The sequence below is a fragment of the Oryx dammah genome, unplaced genomic scaffold, assembly GCF_014754425.2.
Source record: "Oryx dammah isolate SB20612 unplaced genomic scaffold, SCBI_Odam_1.1 HiC_scaffold_2, whole genome shotgun sequence".
NCBI lineage: Eukaryota > Metazoa > Chordata > Mammalia > Artiodactyla > Bovidae > Oryx > Oryx dammah.
Genome location: NW_024070186.1, coordinates 192,952,167 through 192,973,181, shown reverse-complemented (window position 1 = coordinate 192,973,181; position 21,015 = coordinate 192,952,167). Strand labels below are relative to the sequence as shown.

Genomic DNA, 21,015 nt, shown 5'->3' with positions numbered 1-21,015 from the left:
AGGGTGGACACAGTCATCCAGCCGGTCTGGTGGTTTCTGCAGAAGGATGCGTGGTTTCCTGTGATGAGGTCACTCAACCAAACTAATTTCTTCCTCCTCCTCCATCCCTCCAGATAAAAGCTAGAAGTTGGGTTTGTGAGTCCCATTTTAGAGAGGCAGAGTGCCAGTGCCCCGGGCACCTTTACCTGTATTCAGTGGAGCAGTTCCAGAGAGGAGCCTTTTCTGTGGGGTCTGGGAGCAGAGTGGGAAGACCAAGGTGAAGATACAGAGGTCACTAGGGGTCGAGGAGGAGAAAGAATCCCAAGTTACTTAAATACCAATCAAGCTGGTATTTCATGAGATCAAAAGAAAGTTGGAAGCTCTGTAAATGTGGAGATCTTTATGCAGCCAACAGACCAGTGTAGGAGGTTGAGTCCCAAACTTAGAATCGATGCATGTTTTATATCATGTTCCCCAAATTCTTTGCCACTCTTCATATATTGAGAGTTTGGGTCTAAGTCCTTTTCCTTTGAACATGGGCTCTGTGAGTGCTAGGTAAACAGAATATGGTGGAGTGATGCTGGGCCAATTTCTAAGCCCAGACCTTGAATAAACTGGCAGCTTCCACATCCTGTTTCTTGAGATACTCACTCTTGGTGCTCCAGCAGCCACGTGGAGAGGTCACATGGAGTTGTCCCTCCAGCAGCCCTGAGGTCCTAGCCTGTACTGAGCACCAACCGCCAGACGTGGTTCAGATGTGAATCAGGTGATTCTAATGCTCAGCTTTTGAGTCTTCTAGTTAAGGTCCCAGACATCAGGGAACAGAGACAAGCCATCTTCCCAGTACCTTTTCCAGATTCCTGACCCACAGAATCCAAGAACATAGCTGAACAGTGGTGTTTACACCAGTTTAGGGGTTCATTATGCAGCATTAGTGACTGAACCAGAACCTTAGAGTCACAAGATGCTTTGGACATATTTGTCAGTTTAAAAATTATAAAAATTTACCACCTCTTTTATTATGCATTCACATGTAATGGATGAATTTATGGAATGTTTTAAAGTATTTTATTGGTTAACAGTACAAAAACCCCTTTTTTGCTCTAAAAGAAACATTATACTGAGCACAGTGAGAAACACGAAGCATTTTGATTGCGATTGCGCCCCTCCTACCGTCTCCTTGTCGTTGCTTGGTCTTCGGATGTAGGATATCTTTGGTAGGTCCCAGTGTTTGCCAGTGGCTGTTTAGTTTTGGCGTTTTTATAAGAGGAGGTAAGCTCATGTCCTTCTCCACCATCTTATCTCCGCCCCTGTTATGAGAAACATTTTTTAAATCATGGCTTATTTTCTGAAGTTCTAGTTAAAAGTGTGTTTAAAACTATCAAAATAAACTGAACTTCTTAACTGAAAAGAGTATCTTTCAAACATTTAAATCCAAATGGAACAAGTGCTTCTTTGGCTGCATTTGTTACTTTTTAAACAGATGAGTCAAAACCCACTGAGATTCTTCATTTGGAAGACTTGCCAACAGGTGAGAGAGTGATTTCCAAGTTGAAATAATAGCATTCTTAGAGGAAGAAACACATTGTTTGGGACAAAAAAAGCCCCACTACATCCTGTAGCACGTTAAGTTGCAGTTGGTCACGCAAGCTGAGTTTACTTCTCTGACCTCATGATACTGACCTTGTTAGTGGTGAACCATGCATGGCATGTGTACCCAAGTGAGGGCACCACTGTCACGAAAATACAATGAAGTTAACTTTTTATTATCTTTAGAAATGTTCATTTTTCCTACATGACACCAGTGGATATTTTGTACCACCTGAGTTGCAGGCACCCCACCTTGACAGCTGCAGCTCTGGAGGGTTCTGTGCCAGTAAGCCCCGTGCTGGCTCAGGTAGGGCTGGGGCTTCCTAAGCAGCAGCTCCAGTCAGTCAGGCCCAGGTCAGGATGGAACCATAGCTGAGGCCAGTCCGGGCAGGAGAGGTGGAGGCCTCTGCATGGCTGAACCTTCCCGTGTCGACAGTGACACGAATGTTTGCAGGGGACTGGCGTTGCTGTGCCTGGCCTGTCTGCTGAATCACTGCTTAAATCATTTTAAATATTTTTCAGTGAGACTTTTTCTTCCTTTGCAACCATGAACTCTGCCAGAAGGTGAGTTGTTGAAAAAAAAAAGTCAGTCATGTCTAGCTCTTTGTGACCCCATGGACTGTACAGGCTCCTCTGTTCATGGGATTCTCCAGGCAAGAATACTGGAGTGGGTTGCTATACCCTCTGCCAGGGGATCTTCGCAACCCAGGGATCGAACCCAGGTCTCCTACACTGTGGGCAGATTCTTCACTATCTGAGCTGCCAGGGAAGCCCTGGAGGAGTTGGTGTTCTCTCCTAAGGTGAAGAGGGTTTTTCCAGTTTGTTGAGAAAAGCCTTCTGCTAAGAAACATTTAAAGTTTTCACTTTGTCCTTTGAACTCCAGGCAACACTGACCCTGGGGGTTACAGGATGAAAGAATTTGTGCTTGGATGATGTGAGAGAATGGGGTGGTATTTTCATAAATACATTTTAAGGCTTTCTCTGTAGTTCCTTCCCAGGGAAAAGGGGGGAACATCAGGATCCTGAGAAGAAGCCACAAAGCAATTCACTCTCTAGCACAGATTCCCTGAAAACCCTGTGTGTTGAGTGGGATTGCTGAGAAATAGGCCCTGAAGAGTGCTCAGGCAGGAGGGGAGAAATGGAAAGCCAGCAGACTCACCAAAGATGAACCCAGGAACCCCAGGAAACTAGAGGGCAGGGGCTCAGAATGCTGGGGAGACCTAAAGGACAATCCATTTCCTTCAGTAGATTAGACCGGTCATGGGCTGAGTGGTGTGGTAGAAGCAGAAAAACAGGGTCGTGTGTTGGCCTCCCTCATCAGGATGGCAAAGGCACCTGAGGTGGGGACTCAGCACAGGTTTTCTGCTGAGGTGGCAGATGCTGCGGCTTTTGTGACGAAAACCTTATTATTCAACTTAAATTTTTCACTGGGACAAGCTGCTGAGCATAGTGGTTAGTAGAGTGAGTTTGGGAACTACAACTTCTGTTCACTGTGTACTGCTAGCTTTGTGATGCTGGATAGAGTATTTGCTCTTAAGGCCGTTGTTAGGAGCAATTCACATATGTTAGTTTCATAGTTAACAAATTTAGCACATAGTAGCAGAGACATTACTTTGCCGGCTAAGGTCTAGTCAAAGCTATGGTTTTTCCTGTGGTCATGTATGGATGTGAGAGTTGGACTGTGAAGAAGGCTGAGCGCTGAAGAATTGATGCTTTTGAACTGTGGTGTTGGAGAAGACTCCTGAGAGTCCCTTGGACTGCAAGGAGATCCAACCAGTCCATTCTAAAGGAGATCAGCCCTGGGATTTCTTTGGAAGGACTGATGCTAAAGCTGAAACTGCAGTACTTTGGCCACCTCATGCGAATAGTTGACTCATTGGAAAAGACTCTGATGCTGGGAGGGATTGGGGGCAGGCAGAGGATGAGATGGCTGGATGGCATCACTGCCTCGATGGACGTGAGTCAGTGAACTCCGGGAGATGGTAATGGACAGGGAGGCCTGGCGTGCTGCGATTCATGGGGTTGCAAAGGGTCGGACAGGACTGAGTGACTGAACTGAACTGATAGACTCAGGTATAATCTTTTACATTATTTTGATGCAAGAACTTAAGTGGCCTATTATACACACTTTAGACAGATGTGAAAATGAGTCCGTTTCTACAAACTCAAAATGAGGACGGTCCTCACTGTGGATGGTCACCAGGATCCACTGAGAGGGCTGGAGCCTGTCGTGGGCAGAGTGCTGCCCCCGCGCCATTCACCTGGTCCTCCAGTCACACTCAAGCAGCTTTCCCGCTGCTTTGCCTGATCGTGAAGACCTGGGAAATCCTAGCCCCAGTTCAAACCCTCGTGGTTTCCAGAGACTGACCACAGGCGCTGCTTGCTCTGCAAGAGGACTAGGGCTGTGGCCACTGGGGTTTCACCAAGAGATGTCAGAGCAGGAGGTGGCCAGTACCAGACCTGTGTTATCTAACCTGTACCTCCAGGCCAGAGGGCAAAGGCCAACAGTGGTGAATACAGGGCTCACTGTACTTAAGATTTTAATGACCTTTGTGTCTCCAGAGCGCAAAATTCTGGAGACGGAATAGCCAAGGAAGTTCTGAGAAAGGATGAGCACCTTCACATACATCAGAACAGAAAAGCATTCTACTTAGGACCATGTGATATTGACACTGGAATAATCAAATCAATGGGTAGATGAGGAAAGAACCCAGAAGTAGGCCCCTTTGTGAGAATTAATGATTAGGACACCAAGAGACCGAGGGGACTTGGCAAGATGGAGTAGAAAGACCCTTAGTTTACCTCTTCTCATGGGCACACCAAAATTAACCACTATTCACAGAAGAATTAATGAGAAAGACCAGAAAAGATCTACAACTAAAGATATAAAGAAGGAACCACAAAATGGATAAGAGGGGCAGAGTTAGGACAGAGTCGACCCAGAGCAAGCAACCCTCAGATACAAAAGTAACTACAGTTGCAGAGGTTGTCCCCATGGACCATGGGGTTGGCGGCCCACATCGGGCGCCAAAGCCATTGGGAAGATGGGCCTGCAGAATGGCCTTGAAGGCTGGTGGGGCTTGCTTGTAGGGGCCAGAAGGCTGTGGGAAATGGACTCCACTCTTAAAGGGCACATAGAAACACACGGTGGGGGACTCTGGGCAGAAGAGTCTGAGGCAGGCCACTTCGGAGAGTCTCCCAGAGAGGCAGGTGGCAACCGGCGTCCACCCTGGGGACATAAGTGCTGGCAGAAAAGCTTGTTCTACCACAAGGACACTGGCGCTGGCAAGTCCCATGTGGACTCCTCCCTCTGGGACGCAACTCCACCCATCAGTCAGCAAGTACCAACCCCAAGACCCCTGGGCCCTGGGTCCAGCTAGTAGCGAGCTGGCAAGCCCTAGCCCCACCTGCCGACAGGTAGATATTAGCCCCAGACCATTGCTGCTCCATAGTCTGCCATAGTGGGACCCAGCCCACCCATCAGCAGGCAGGTAGGCACCAGCCCTGGCATCCCCCTGGACCCTGCTCATCAATTTTAGTACACCTTGGGCCCCTTGGCCAGAGAACTTGGGATTTAGCACCACCCAGCAAGCAGGTTGACACCAATGTCAGGATCCACAGGGCCCAGTAACCGGAGACCCTGGGACCCATCTCTGCCTACCAGTAAACCAGCACTGGTCCCAGGACCCCTGGGGTTCTGCAGTCAGCTAGCTGCCTTGTGATCAGGCCCCAACTAGGAGCTGGTAGACTGCACAAGACAGGGCCTAGAAGCCAGCGCAACTAGGGGCCAGCTATGCCTACCAGACTGCCCACAGTAATTAGCCTGCCACCATAACCCACACAGGGCCACCCCTAGAGCGTGTATCCCTGGTGACCAGAGGGGAGTGCACTGCTGGGATACATAGGACGTCTCCTCCAAAGGCCACTTCTCCAAGACCAGGAAACGTAACCCATCTACCAGATAGTGTGTTGGTCACTCAAGTCATGTCCAACTCTGCAACCCCATGGGCTGTAGCCCACCGGGTTCTTCTGTCCATGGACTTCTCCAGGCAAAAATACTGGAGCGGGTTGCTATTCCCTTCTCCAGGGGATCTTCCCAACTTAGGGATCAAACCCAGGTCTCCTGCACTGCAGGCATATTCTTTACTGTCTGAGCCACCAGGGAAGCCCAGGAATTCCAATACATTCATAAAAAAAGAGTCTGGCCCTACATAGAAATAAAAACAGCAAATTAAGCAGAGTAAGGTTACAGACACAGCAACATGTTACAAAAGAAGGAAAAAGACAAAGTTGCAAAAGTAAGTGAAGTGGAGACAGTCAATCTACTCAGTAAAAAGTTGAAGGTAATGGCCATAAAGACGATCAAAAAACTTCAGAGAAAAATAGAAAAGCAGAGTAAGAAGTTAGAAGTTTTTAAGGAAGAGTTAGAAAATATAAAGAGGAACTGAGTAATAAAGAGAAAAATACACTAGAAAAAAACATTAAATGATACAGAGGAATGGACCAGAGAGCTGGAAGACAGTAGTGGAAATTGCTACAGCTGAACAGAAGAAAATAAAAAATGACAGTTTTAAGAGACCTCCAGGACAACATTGAGCACACTAACATGTACATACAGAGGTCCCAGAAGGGAGAGAGGTGGGGGGGAAAGGGGCAGGAAACATATTTGAAGACATAAGAGCTGAAAACATCCATAATCTGGGGACAGCAACAGACATTCAGGTCCAAGAAACACAGAGTCCGAAACAGGATCAACCCAAAGAGGACGACACCAGGACACACTGTAATTAAACTGGCAGAACGAGAATATTAAAAGCAATAAGGGAAAAGGAACCAGATTCATACAAGGGAACTCTCGTAAGGCTATCAGCTGAGTTTTCAGAAATTTTGCAGGCCAGAAGGGAGATGCATGATATGGTGATCAAAGAGAAAAACCTACAACTAAGAATACTTTACCTGGCGAGGCTTTTGTTCAGATTTGATGGAGAGATCAAAAGTTTTATAGACAAGCAAAAGCTGGAAGAGTTCAGCACTACCAAACCAAGAAACCTTAAAGGGACTTACCCAAGCGAGAAAAAGCTAACTACTGGAAACATGAACATTACAAAAGGAAAAACCTCATTAGTAAAGGCAAATATACGGGAAAAGTACTAAGTTAACCACATACAAAGCTATTAGTAAGATTAAAAGACAAAAGTAGTAAAAATCATCTATACTCACAATAAGTAGTTAAGAGATGCACAACAAAAAGATATTAAAATGTAAAATGAAATCAAGAGATCAGCAACTTAATCCCATATATATATAGACTGCTATGTGTAAACCTCATGGTGACAACAAACCAAAAATCTATAACGCACACACACAGAAATTCAAATACTAAAGATAGTCATCAGTTCACAAAAGAATAAGGCAAAAGAAGAACAAAAGAACTACAAAAACAAGCAGAAAACAACACTTGGACTGGAGACACATTAATGCCACAGGTGTTAGTTTCTGCAAAAATCCCCCAGTCAACAGTAACACCACAGGTGTTAGTTTCTGCAGAAATTCCCCAGTCAGTAATGTGTTAATAAAACAGCAATAAGTGCATACCTATCAGTAATTACTTTAATGTCAATAGACTAAATGTTTGAATCAAAAGACATAGAGTGGCTAAATGGATACAAGACCTGTATATGTGCTGCCTGCAAGACTCACTTCTAATCTGAGGAGACAGAGACCAAGAAAGGGGATGGGAAAAGGTATCCATGCAAATGGATCAAAAGAAAGCTGAGGCACCAATACTTAATGTCAGACAAAGACAGCTTCACAACGAAGACCGACTAGGAGGCAAAGGAGGGCATTACATCATGATGGAGGGGTCACTCCAAGAGCGATAGCTGAAGGTACACATGCACCCAGCACAGGAGCGCCTAGACGCATAAACTAATAGCAACCAGCATAAAGGGGAAGTGGCAGCAGCAGAACAGATGGGCCGGGAGGGCGTGAAGGCTTAGCGCAGTGAGCCAGAGAAAGGCAGGCACTGTGCAGTACCACTTATAAATGGGGTCTAAAAAATGCAACAGACTAGTGACTACAACAAAAAGCACTCATGGAGGAAAAAACCAGTGCTTACCAGCGGGGAGAGGGATGGTAGAGGGCTAAGACGGGGGTGGGCGATTAAGGGGTACAAACTACTATGAAATAAGCCAGAATGATATTAGTATGTAATACAGGGAATATAGCCAATATTTTATGATTATAAATGGAATATAACCTTTAAAATTGTGAATCACTGTTGTACACCTGAAACATATAATATTGTACATAAACTATACCTCAACTTTAAAAAATAAGGCTACAAGGTTTGTACAGCACAGGAATATAGCCAATGTTTTGTAACTTTAAATAGAGCATAATCTGTAAAAAATTTAAATCACTATGCTGTATGCCTGAAACTAATGTTATAACTCAACCACCAATAATAATTTTAAAAGATGGCAAGTGACTATTCAACAGGGGCTTGGGGACATTGGCTGGCATCCTAAATTGTAAAATAACACCAGCTCCAAATTAAAATTCTTCATGGATCAAACATAAACTCTCATAAGAGTTAAGCACAGAAACAAAACTATGACATTATAATTTGGCCCTCCTAAGCAATACACAAAATCTAGAAACAATAAAAGATGGACATTCTTAACCTTACTGAAAATTAACATGCAGAGGGAAAAGGGAGCGGGCGGCTGGCAAAGAACAGTAATGTTCTCCACTCTTCAAACACAGCAACAAACACCACATGTGGTGTCCGAATCCCACACAATGAGAACCTACTGGGGACGACGTGACTTACAAGACTGAAAAAACAGCAAAATGCTGGTGAATGGCTAACTTTGTGCCGGGGCTTTTCATTCATCCGTCACCCAGTATTGAGCTCCCCTATGTACTTGGACCGTGTGGAGGCTAATAAAAGAGCCACCACCCAGGGCCCGCTATCTGGGCGGGAGGCTATCCATGAAGGAAAAGCACTCTCGAGACAGCTTCCTAGAGTGGGGGGGCTTCCTAGAGTTGCGGGGGTGGCCTGATCTGGGCCTCGCAAAGTGGAGAGAAGAAAAGGATCCTCCCGGCTAGAGAGGCTGAAGTCCGCCCCGTGCACCCTGGTGCTCGGCACCCGTGCTGGGCTGGGCCTCCGTGAAGTGGGCGAGCTCTGCACAGGTCTCCCTCACCTCAGGGGAGCAGGAGGGGAGAAAGTGGGTGAGAGCAGGTCTGAGTCAGGTCAGGAGACTGGCACCCAGCCTGAGAGGGTCGAAGGGTAAGAGAATGCCCGCCAGCTGGGCTGGGTGCCATGAAGCGACTGCTTATTCTGGCTCTCCGGTGTGGACGGTTCACTTGAGACTGGGGGGCTGATGGCTGGCACCACGGAATCTGAAGAGATGCTGAATCAGGGGCATGTGGGCAGGGCAGGCCTTGGCACCACTGCCCTCTGAGTTCTCACCACACCCTGGACAGGAGTCCTCCACATAGACCCGTGGCTCTATCCCTTAAGCTCAACAAGCCACTCTCAGCCCAGGTGCAAGTTCAGTGGAAGACAAGACAGGACGCAAAGCATTCTGAGCACCTGTCACTGGGACAGCAGCCCTCTCATCAGCGTGTGTTCCGTAAAGGAAGGTGGACAGGAGAGCGACGGACGCAGAGCGATTCCGAGGGGGAGAGCCGGCTTGAGCCCGAGGCGGGGAGCGGGTGAGGGTGGTGAAGGAGAGGCCAGGTGGTCAGGATGGGAAGCCTTCAGAATTTCCTGATGGGCTGGAGATGAGTGAAGAGTTGCAGACGACTGGGCCTTTGGCTTTAGCAGCTGGAAGCCAGTTGCCCTCAGCTGTGGGGAGGAAGGCGCAGATGGAGCAGGGCTCTGCAGGCAGGTCACAGCCCAGCCGTGCCTGGCGGGCTCTGCTTCCTCTCCCCAAGTTCCGCCACATTTCCTTCAGGGAGGTTGGGGGTGGTGGTGTGTGTCTCTGCCTTCTTCCTAAAGACAAACCAGGGGGTCCGTCCCTCTCCAGGGAAGGACATCTTCTCAGGTCCCCCTGCAGCATATCTCCCCCCAGGGCTGGTACGCACAGGCAGGGCAGGGCTGGGAACCTGAGCCACCGTTCCGCTCACACAGGAGCGCAGCGTGGGAACAGGGAAAACCTTGTCACTGTCACTTTAAATTTCTTGGGGGGGCGGCGTTCCTCGACCCCAGATTCAGAGAAGGAAGTGGGGCAGGTTTGCAGAGAGTACCCAGCAGCTGCTCCCAGAGCCGGCTCATCCTCATACGTAAAACTTCCTGCGATGACACCGGAAATACAAGTGCTATCCCCACGACCACAGCCCCCTGGAGCCCGGGCCAGAGGGGAGCCATGGACAGGCCCCGGGCCCTGGGCCTGCTCTGGGTGCTGCTGACTCTCTGCCTCACTGCTGGTGAGTGGGGGCCACAGAGGAGCAGAGGCCCTGGGTGCGGGTGGAGACCCAGGCCCGGACCTCGTCCCTGCACCTTCTCCCGCAGGAACTCCGGAGGTGTGGCTGCAGGTTCAGAGGGAGGCCACCGAGGCCTCCTTCACCGTCCGCTGTGGATTCCTGGGCTCGGGCTCCATCTCCCTGGTGACTGTGAGCTACGGGGGCCCCGACGGTGCTGGGGGGACCACGCTGGCTGTGCTGCACCCCATATTCGGCACCAAGAAATGGACAGCTGCCTGCCAGGCCCGCTGGGAAACCGCTACCAGCGTCTCCCTCACCTTGGAAAGGGCTCCCACCGCAGGGAGGGGCTCCAGTCCCAACACCACCTTCTGCTGCAAGTTCACTTCCTTCCCTGAGGGCTCCCAGGAGGCCTGTGGGAATCTGTCCCTCAGCACAGACCAAGGTGGGGCGGATGAGGAGGGGGGCCGGCGGGACAGGGAGGGACTTGGGGCTCCAGCCACCTGACTGGTATGTCTCTCTGTGCACAGAGCTCCCTGCTCCCAGTCCAGCCCCCGTGCTGCGGGCCGACCTGGCCGGGATCCTGGGGGTCTCGGGGGTCCTCCTCTCTGGCTGCATCTACCTTCTCTACCTCCTGCGTCGGCAGAGCCACTGGTGAGACGCAGCCCCCGCTGAGCCCAGTCCACCGCCCCCATCTCCCCCCATCCCAGGCCGGCCACACGCTTTGCCTCTGATCTTCCTCACTCTCCCCAGGTCGGTCATGAAGCTTCAGCCGCCAGACGGGAGAGCCAGTGTGAGCATGGGGGCTGGTTTCGGAGGGGAACGGAGGGAACTGCAGCTGGGGGGCCAGGAGATGGAGCCTCACTCGGGCCTCTGTCCCCATCACCCCTGCAGGCAGCCGGCCAAGCCTCCCTGACCTCCTTCCACGTCGCCACGACCACCAACTACTTCAGCCCGGCAACCCTGCACCCGGTCCCCCCACCCCAGCCACTGCCCGGGTGGGTGCCGCTCCCCACCCACGCCGCGCGCCGACCCCAGAGCCCCGTCCCCTGGGCGCCCCCGCCGGCCTCCGCGCGCAGCAGCTTCGTCTCGGTGGAGAACCGACTCTACGCTCAGGCGGAAAAGCGGCCGCTCCACGCCCGCGCAGACCGCATCCCGCTCCCGGACCGTCTGGGGCGCAGAGCCGCTTTGGGGCCTTCAGGAGTGCGATGAGAGGGACCCCGGGTCACTCTGCCTTTCTCCTCTCCGGGCCTCTGAGACGCCCCCCTCTGTTGGATGTCTGCGTTCTGGGGGCCACCGTCTTTGCACAGCTTGTTTTATCCTTAGGCTTCCAGCGAGCGTCTCCACACAGACCCCGCGGGCTGCGGATGTGGGCAGCACGTGTGCAAGCGTGGGCACGCGGGTGTATGTGTGAGGTGACAAAACCCCAGCCCAGGTGGTTTCCTGTTTTCAAGTCCTCAGCTCCCCAGGTGAGGGCGATAACTGTCAACAAAAATGGTTTCTCTGACCTGGGCCTTTTCTTCTTTGGGGGTGCGGGCGGTGGGGGGGGCAGGCTTGTAAGAGCCTGGCGTCGTTTCAACCCCTGTGAGGGGCCAGGTTAGGACCAGAGGGGAGGGGGCGTCAGCATGGGGACCTCTCCTCTGCCCCACCCCCGGCGGGGGTAGCGGGTGGGGGTGTCCTGGCCCTGCAGGTCTGGCTGAGGAACGCCAGGTGGAAAGACAGGTTGGGGGTCTGGTGGCCCAACCTCAAATCCCACTATGTTCTGGGACCGCAGCAAAGGCTTCTGGGGCTTCAACCTCTGAAAAGTGCCTGGGTCAGGGGCTCCCCGAGATGGCTTGGAGGTGGGGCCCTGATGCCCTCCCTCCAGAACTGACATTCAGAGGTAGGGGACCCCCCTCAGCTCTGCCCACACCAGCTTCCTCTGGCTCCTCTCTGTTACCTGGGCACCAGGATTGCTCCCCACTGGCCTCCTTGAAAGGTGGTGGGGGCAGGCAGAGGCCGCTCAGACACGGCCTGAACCCACGCTCCCCCCCAACCCGGAAGCAGTTTTCCTCCTGTAAACAGGCCCAACGGCCCTCAGCTGGGCCTGGGCCTCCTCACACCTTTCCCACAGGAGACATGGTGAGAGCCCTGTAACTGCGAGAATTCACGGGCCGTGATGGATTCTGGGTGGTGGGGTGGGGGGCCGCAGAATGGGCCTGGAGCCGGGCTCGGACAGCACCCAGCCAGGCGGGGGCACCTGCTGCTTGGCCCCTTCCTGGGTCCTGCCTGTGAGAAACCCCAGGAGTGCCACCTCCATCCCAGGAACCGCCTCCTCTGCCTGGCTCAGGGAGGGTCTGCTCAGAGGCTACGTCCAACCACAGAATCTTCCAGAATCCTCGCATACTCCTGCAGGCACTGTTCAATGAACCCATGGGAGCCCCACCAGCCAGCAGCTCTGCACCACACAGGGGAGACGGTGAACCAGACAGGGCAAGGGGGTGGTTGAGGGTCATCGGCATCCTCTGAGGAGCCCGCAGCACTGGCCTGGTCAGCTCAGCGGTCCATGTAGGACTGGGGGCTCATGGGAAAGAGGTGAGGGTGCTGAGGAGGTCCGTGATGGTAAACCAAGGTAGGAGATGTAAGCAAGGGAGTGGCTTGGGGCCCGGCAGTCTTGGGACCACATCAAGACCAAGGACAGAGGGGTGGGCAGTGGGGCTGAGGGGAGGCCTTGAAGGACTTGCCTAGAAGAGACTGTTCATGGGAGGAGAGGGCCACTCTGAGGACTCCTGGGCCCCCAGCCAGGCCACCGGCCCATCAGGGTAGGGAGAGTCCGCCAGCTCAGGAGGCGATGAAACCCTCATCCTCGGGACCCAGGAGGTCTGGGCCGCGGGCCTGTTCCTAGCCGGCCCGAAGTCAGAGCCAGGGCTGGTGAGGGGCCCGGCTGAGAGCCGAGATGTGGCTGCCCACAGCCCCCTCAAAACCCAGCCTTCGTTCAACATGTGGGGTCCCTGAGGCCCAAAGGGGCAAGGACTGGCGCCAGGCGACAGGACTTAGCCAGCCCCAGCACTTCCCCTGGGCATCAGGGACATGCCCTCAGCCGATCCGGAGTAAGGCTTGGGTTCTGACCCCAGGCGCCGCGCCCCGCCTGGGAGAGCCGGGTGGGGGGCTCACTTCACCTCTAAGAGGCTCACTTTGCGCCTCCCGGGAGGTAAGGCCCGAGGGGCGAGGGGCACGAGGAGCTGGTGAACCAGGCCCAGGTACTAAGCAACTCAGCCCGGAGCATTCTATTTACTACTTTGAAAACACCTGCCCCTCGGGGCGTTTAACAGCCCACTTAACAGATGTGGAGCCAGAGCCCCAGGTCCCACAGCTGGGAGGCAGTGGCAAGAGGGGAGACGCTCGCCGCTGGGCTCGGGGCGTGGCAGCAAGACCGCGGCGACGGCGCCGGCCGGGCGTGCGGCGGCCACCAGGTGGCGCCACGGACGCGACTGTGCGGCCACGCGAGGCGGCCCGGAGGCCCCTCCGCAGAAGCCGCCCGCCCAGCCCGCGGGAGCGAAGAGCGGGCTCAAGGCGCGACAGAGCTGCGGGCCCAGCCCCGACCCGGGACCCCATCCTCTCTAACCAGCCCCGCAGGCCCGCCCCCCTCACCTGGCCCAGGAGCCCGCCCCAGAGCCTGCGACCCCAGCCCAACCCTCAGACAGCCCTCGGGACCCTTCCTCCCCGTGACTGCCTGCCACCCCCGACCACCGGCTCCTCCTCCCGCCCCATCCCACCGCAGCGGGGCAGGGGCCCCTGGGGACGCACCCCAACAAGCCCCCCTTCTGCAGTTCAGCCCCACCCACCCTCGGCTCACCCCGCGGCCCCGCCCTGAGACCGCCCCCAGCCCGTCTGCCACCTGTCCCGGTGGGCCGCAGCTCCCACCCTCCCTCCGGGGAGCCCACGGCGACGGCTCTTCTAGGCTTCCGACTCTCGGCTGCCAATGCCCGGTGCCGCTGCCCGCCCAGACGGAGCGCTGGGCCCTGGGCATCACCGCCACCTGCCGGGTGTGACCTCGGGCTGCCTGTGCGTCCGGGGAGCCTCACACCCTTGCTGGTTCGCTGCAGGGGCTGGGCAACGTCGTGGCCTCACCCCCAGTCCAGTCCAGGCGCCCACCAGCTGGGGATGACCTTAGCAGGGGGAGGGAGGGGTCTGGGACCTAGGGAGCAGAAATCGGACGTGGTGTCTGAGGGGCTTAACCAGCCCCAGCACCTCCAGAGAGAAGGGCTGGCCTGGATGAGCCGGGGGCTGGAAGGGGCAGAGTTGAGGAGTCAGAGGAGCCTCTGGCCTCCCTGCTGGTCTCTGGGCCTCTCCTAGGCCCCCGGGGAGTGACTCTCCAGAGAGAAAGCACAGGCTGTGCCCCATCCCCAACACGGGGATGCCCCAAAGCACAGGATACTACGTCTGCTGGCGCAGCCAGGGGTGGGAAGGCCCTCCAACCTCAGGTTCCACTCAAACCCTGCTGAGGGTGGGCATGACGTCTGGAATTTCCATTAATGACCCCTCAACAGCTTCATTTCAGCATCCATGAAATGGGTCAGAAAGCTATTTGGATAAAATAAACAGACATCACAAAAGATTGGGATGCTCTGAGGAGGAAGAGTAGGGCTCCTCTGGGATGACCTTTTTTCCCCCCGAAGAGCTGATTCATTTGAAAAGACCCTGATGCTGGGAAAGATTGAGGGCATATGGCAACTATATCTTTAATTTTTTGAGGATCCTCCATACTGGTTTGCACAGTGGTTGCACCAATTTACATTCCTATCAACAGTGCCTAAGTGTTCCCTTCTCTCCATATCCTTGCCAACATTTGCTATTTGTTGTCCTTTTGGTGACAGACAGGCATTAAGGTGGTATCTCATAGTCATTTTGATTTGCAAGATGACATTTAAAATAAAACCTGAGGGACTTCCCTGGTCCCTGGTTGGGATGTAGTCGCTCAGTCATGTCTGACTCTGCGACCCCATTGACGGTAGCCCACCAGGCTTCTCTGTCCATGGGATTCTCCAGGCAAGAATACCGGAGTGGGTTGCCATTTTCTTCTCCAGGGGATCTTCCTGACCCAGGGATCGAACCTGGGTCTTCCACATCACAGGCAGATGCTTTACCCTCTGAGCCACCAGGGAAGCCTGATCCCTGGTTAGGGAACTAGAATCCCACATGCCACACGGTGCAGCACCCGCCCCCCCCAAATTAAAATTAAACCTGAACACAAGTGGTAGTTCTCTATGCAAAGATTGTGGCGACATCGTTCCAGGCAGGAAAAAGTACATACAAAGGCACCATGGTTAAAAAAAAAGCTTGGCACTAGCATGGCCCAAGGCAGGTCAGGAAACGAGGTGAGAAAGAGAGCAGTAAGCAAAGCCCAGAACAGGGATTTGGATCTTACTGTTAGGGCAGGAGTTACTCCTGCTGGGCTTTAAGTAGAAAAGTAAGATGATCAGTTACATTATACAAGTATCATTCTGGTGCTGGGTAGAGAACACTTGCATGAGAGGGAGAATAAAGAACAATTAGGAAGCTACCACATAATCCAGGTAGGAGATGGAGTGTCTGAGTCAAGGATGGTGAAAAGTAGATGGAAAGAAGTGGATGGATTAAAAATGTGTTTTGGAGGCAGAGGGTTGTTCCTAGCTGTGGAAAGAAGGGATCAGGATGGTCTTATGGGTAAAGCCCAGTTTTCCAGCTTGAACAGCTAGGTAGGGGGAGATGCCATTCACTGAGATGTAAGATCGACAGCAGCACGTCCCAGGGAAAGGGTGATAAGGGGCCAATAAACGCTTAAGCTGAGATAGCTGAGATGCCTGGGCTCAAATTAGGTGCAGGTATGTCAGGGCCTCCTAATAGCCCAGACAGCATCTTTGGAAGGGACAAGAATTACATGCAAAATGTTGGAAAGAAATAAAAGTTCTAAGTAAATGGTAAGATATACCATGTTTATAGATCAGAAGACTCATTGTTTAAAGATTATTTCTATCTAATGTATCTACCGGAGCAGGAAATGGCAACCCACTCCAGTGTTCTTGCCTGGAGAGTACTGTGGACAGAGGAGCCTGGTGGGCTGCTGTCCATGGGGTCGCATAGAGTCGGACACGACTGAAGCGACTTAGCATAGCATGCAACGTATCTACAGAATCAAAGCATTCTTAATTGATATTCCAGCAGGCTGCATTGCAGAAACTGCCCAGCTGATTTTAAAACTTAAAATGTATTTGGAAAATATAGAAGTAAAATTCCTATATCATATGGCGATTATATCTTTAATTTATTTGGAAAAAGTAAAACAATTCTGAAAAAAATGAAGTTGGAGACTCATATTATTGAATTCAAAACTTATGTAAAGCTAAAGTAATCAAGCCAGTGAGGAATATTGGGGGAAGAGTAGATGTAGATTAATGGAACAGAATAGTCTTAAATAGACCCCCTCACGTGTATATTTACAGTCAGCCCTCCACATCTGCAGATTCAACTAACTGTGGATCAAAGGTATTTGGAAAAAAAATTTCAGAAATTTCCACAAAGCAACAGTTGAATTAGCCACGTGTTTGCAACTCTTTACATAACATTTATATTGTATGAGGTATTATAAGTAATCCAGAGATAATTTAAAGTGTACAGGAGGGAGGTGGCCAAGACGGTTGAGAAGAAAGTATAGAACAGCAAAGAGTTTACAAATAATAAATGCTGGAAAGGATGTGGAGAAAAAGAACCCTCCTACACTGTTGGTGGGAGAATATCATGAAGCTTCCTTAAAAAACTAAAAATAGGGCTACCATATGATCCTTCAGTCCTGCTCCTGGGCATATATCTGGAGGAAACCATACTCTGAAAAGATACATCCACCCCTATGTTCATTGCAGCACTACTCACAATATCCAAGACATGGAAGCAACCTAAATGTCCATCAACAATGAATGGATAAAGATGCAGGACATATACACAATGGAATATTACTCAGCCATAAAAAGAATGAAATAATGCCATTTGCAGCAACCTTGATAGACCTAGAGATTATCATACCATGTGAAGTAAGTCAAACAGAGAAAGACAAATATCATATGATAGTGCTTGTATGTGGAATCAAAAAAAATAATATAAATGAACTCATTTATAAAACAGACTCAGAAAATAAGCTTATGGTTACCAAAGGGGAAGGGTAGAGAGAGAGAAATTAGGAGTTTGGGGTTAACAGATACACTTTATATATATAAAACAAATAATCAACAAGGACCTGCTGTATAGCACAGGGGACTATATGAAATATCTTAGAATAACCTATAATGGAAGAGAATGTAAAAGAAGAATATATGTATTTATTTACACATATAATTGAACCACCCACTTTGCAATACATCTGAAACTATCACAATAAAAATTTTTAAAAATAAACTATACAGGAGAGAAGTGACTGAGATGGTGGAGAAGGAAGATCCTGAACTCACCTCCACCCATGAATACACCAGAATCAAAACTACTTACAGAGCCACTATCTAGGAGAATGCGCAGAAGAGATTCCCCACAACTAAAGACAAAGAAGGAAGCACACTGAGCTGGATAGGAGGGGCAGAAACTCAGTACAGTCAGGACCCACACCCCCAGGCTGACAACCCACCTATGGAAGGAATATCACAATCCTGGAGGTCCTCCCCAAGGAGTAAGAGGTCCAAGGCCCACATCAGGCTCCCCAATCCCAGAGGTCCTACACGGGGAAGACGAGTCCCCCAGAACAGCTGGCTTTGAAAACCAGTGGGACTTATGTTCAGGAGAACATGAAGGTTATAGGAAACAGACTCCATTCTTAAAGGGCAAGTGCAAAATCTCACACTGAGTCCCAGCAGGGAGGCAGATACACAAAAATCTACAACAGACACACAAAAATTAGAAAGGAATACAACCACACCACTAAAGAAAATCAGCCAAGGGGGAAGAAACTAAAAGGAGAACAGAAGAACTACAAAAACAACCAGAAAACAAGGAACAACCAGAAAACAACTGACCCAGCTCGAAAGGAGCCTGGGTCAGTCCCACGCACCGATCTTGGTGAGCCGCCTAGAGAGGCCGAAGGCACCAGGGTCTCCCCCTAAGGACAGAGATGTTGGCAGCCGCCTTTTCCGGAGTTCACTCCACCAGGGTAACACGTGTGCTGGCGGGCACCATTTCGGAATCCTCCCTCTAGCCTACGAGCACTGGGGCCGAGGCCCTGTCTGCCAACAGGCCAGCAGCAGCCTCAGGCCCTACCCCAGGCCAAGAGGCCAACCACAGGATACGTCTCCCCCACCCGCCAGCGGGCCTGGTAGCTGCTGGGCGGGGATGCTGTGCCGACCAGCACACTGCGGTACTCTTGCTGCAGTGGAAGGGCCCAGGCGAGTACGTAGGGGCCACCCCAGAACACACAGGTCTGGTGACCAGAGGGGAGCATGCTGCTGGGCCTCACTGAACATCTACATACAGGAATTTTTAACATGTAGATCTTTTAGGATTCATGTGAACTTAAATGACTACCAGTTTAAAACAAGTGAGTCTAGTTACAGGTCAACATATATGAACTCTGTGGTAACCACAAGTCAAAAATCTACAACACATACACAAAAACTAGAGAGAAAGGAATACAACCACACCTCTGAAGAAAATCAGCCAGAGGGGAAGGAACTGAAAGAAGAACAGAACTGCAAAACCAACCAGAAAACGAGGAACAAATGGCAGTAAGTAATACAGAGCAATAACCACGTTATGGAGTAGGAAACGGCAACCCACTCCAGTATTCTCGCCTGGAAAAGTCCATGGCCAGAGGAAGCTGGCGGGCTGCAGTCCACGGGGTTACATGACTGAGCAGGCATGAGGGTGGAGGGAGATGGGTTGGTAGCAATAAACTGGTAGAACTAAAAAAAAAAAAAAAAAAAAATCACTTTAAATGTCAGTGAACTAAGTGCTCCAATCAAAGAGTGGCTGATTGGATTTAAAAAGACTCATCTATATGCTTTTTATAAGAGATTTGCTTCAGAGCTGAAAACATTCAAATTGAGTGAAGGAACGGAAAAAGATGTTTCAAGCAAATGGAAATGACAAAAAAGTAGCAATACTCACATCAGACAAAATAAATTTTAAAACAAAGTCTATAACAAAAGACAAAGAAGGGCATTATATAATGATAAAAGGATTAATATGAGAAAATATAACATCATTAACATATATTCATCTAATATAAGAGCACCAGTTATACACAGCAAATATTAAACTTAAGAGTAGAAACTGACAATTTAATAAGGAAACAGTAGGAAACTTTTAACACGTCACATCAATGGACATTCTGTTCAAACAGAAAAATAATAAGGAAATAATGGTCTTCAATAACCTCGGATATGCAGATGCACCACCCTTATGGCAGAAACTGAAGAGGAACTAAAAAGCTTCTTGATGAAAGTGAAAGAGGAGAGTGAAAAAGTTGGCTTAAAGCTCAACATTCAGAAAACGAAGATCATGGCATCTGGTCCCATCACTTCGTAGCAAATAGATGGGGAAACAGTGTCAGACTTTATTTTTTGGGGCTCCAAAATCACTGCAGATGGTGACTGCAGCCATGAAATTAAAAGACACTTACTCCTTGGAAGGAAAGTTATGACCAACCTAGATAGCATATTCAAAAGCAGAGACATTACTTTGCCAACAAAGGTCCGTCTAGTCAAGGCTATAGTTTTTCCAGTAGTCATGTATGGATGTGAGAGTTGGACTGTGAAGAAAGCTGAGCACCAAAGAATTGATGCTTTTGAACTGTGGTGTTGGAGAAGACTCTTGAGAGTCCCTTGGACTGCAAGGAGATCCAACCAGTCCATTCTGAAGGAGATCGGTCCTGGGTGTTCTTTGGAAGGAATGATGCTAAAGCTGAAACTGCAGTACTTTGGCCACCTGATGCGAAGAGTTGACTCATTGGAAAAGACTCTGATGCTGGGAGGGATTGGGGGCAGGAGGAAAAGGGGACGACAGAGGATGAGATGGCTGGATGGCATCACCAACTCAATGGACGTGAGTTTGCATGAACTCCGGGAGTTGGTGATGGACAGGGAGGCCTGGAGTGCTGCGATTCATGGGGTTGCAAAGAGTCGGACACGACTGAGTGACTGAACTGACCTGAATGGTCTTAAATGATACCTTACACCAGTTAGACTTCATAGATATCTATAGGACATTACATCCAAAAAGAATAGACTACCCAACATTTAAGTGCACATGAAACATTCTCCAAGACAGATCATACACTAGGCCACAAAAGAAGTGTCAACAAATTTAAGAGTAAAGAAATTATATCAAGCATTTTTTCTAACCACAATGGTATGAAACCAGAAAACAATAACAGGAAGAAAAATGGGAATATCACACACACATGGAGACTAAACAACATGCTACTAAAAAAAGAAAGAAATGGGTTGAAGAAATCAAAAGGGAAATCAGAAAATACCTCCAGACAAATGAAGAGGGAAACAACTTTCCGTAATCTATGGGACACAGAAAAGCAATTCCAAGAGGGGAGTTTACAGCTATACAGGCCGGCCTCAAGAGACAAGCAAACTCTCAAACAACCTTACTTACCATCTAAAGGAATTACAATAATAACCATAGCCCAAATTTGGCAGAAAGAAAGACCAGAGAGGAAATAAAATAGAAGCCAAAGGAAAAAAAATCAATGAAACAAAAGACTGTTTTTTTGAAAGACAAAATTGATAAGCATTTACACAGGCTCATCAAGAAAAAGGACCCAATAAACAAAATAAGAAATGAAAGAAGTAACAACTAGTGTTACAGAGACACACACAAAATCATGAGTGAATACTATGAACAGTTGCTGTTTAGTCTCTAAGTCGTGTCTCTTTTGTGACCCCATGGACCTCTGTGCCCACCAGGCTCCTCTGTCCATGGGGTTTCCCAGGCAAGAATACTGAAGTGGGTTGTCATTTCCTTCTCCAGAGGAATCTTCCTGACCCAGGGATCACACCTGCATCTCCC

The 21,015-nt window shown here is 50.2% G+C and overlaps 1 protein-coding gene across 1 annotated transcript; it reads left to right on the top strand.

Annotated features, from left to right (window-relative positions):
• The first annotated feature begins 9,664 nt into the window (after positions 1 to 9,664).
• Positions 9,665 to 11,506, top strand: PVRIG (PVR related immunoglobulin domain containing). Its single transcript, XM_040262512.1, is given in 5 exon segments — positions 9,665 to 10,005; positions 10,091 to 10,444; positions 10,530 to 10,653; positions 10,753 to 10,919; positions 10,922 to 11,506. Coding segments are annotated over 5 exon segments (996 nt in total). The 5' UTR covers positions 9,665 to 9,944; the 3' UTR covers positions 11,212 to 11,506.
• Positions 11,507 to 21,015: the final 9,509 nt, after the last annotated feature.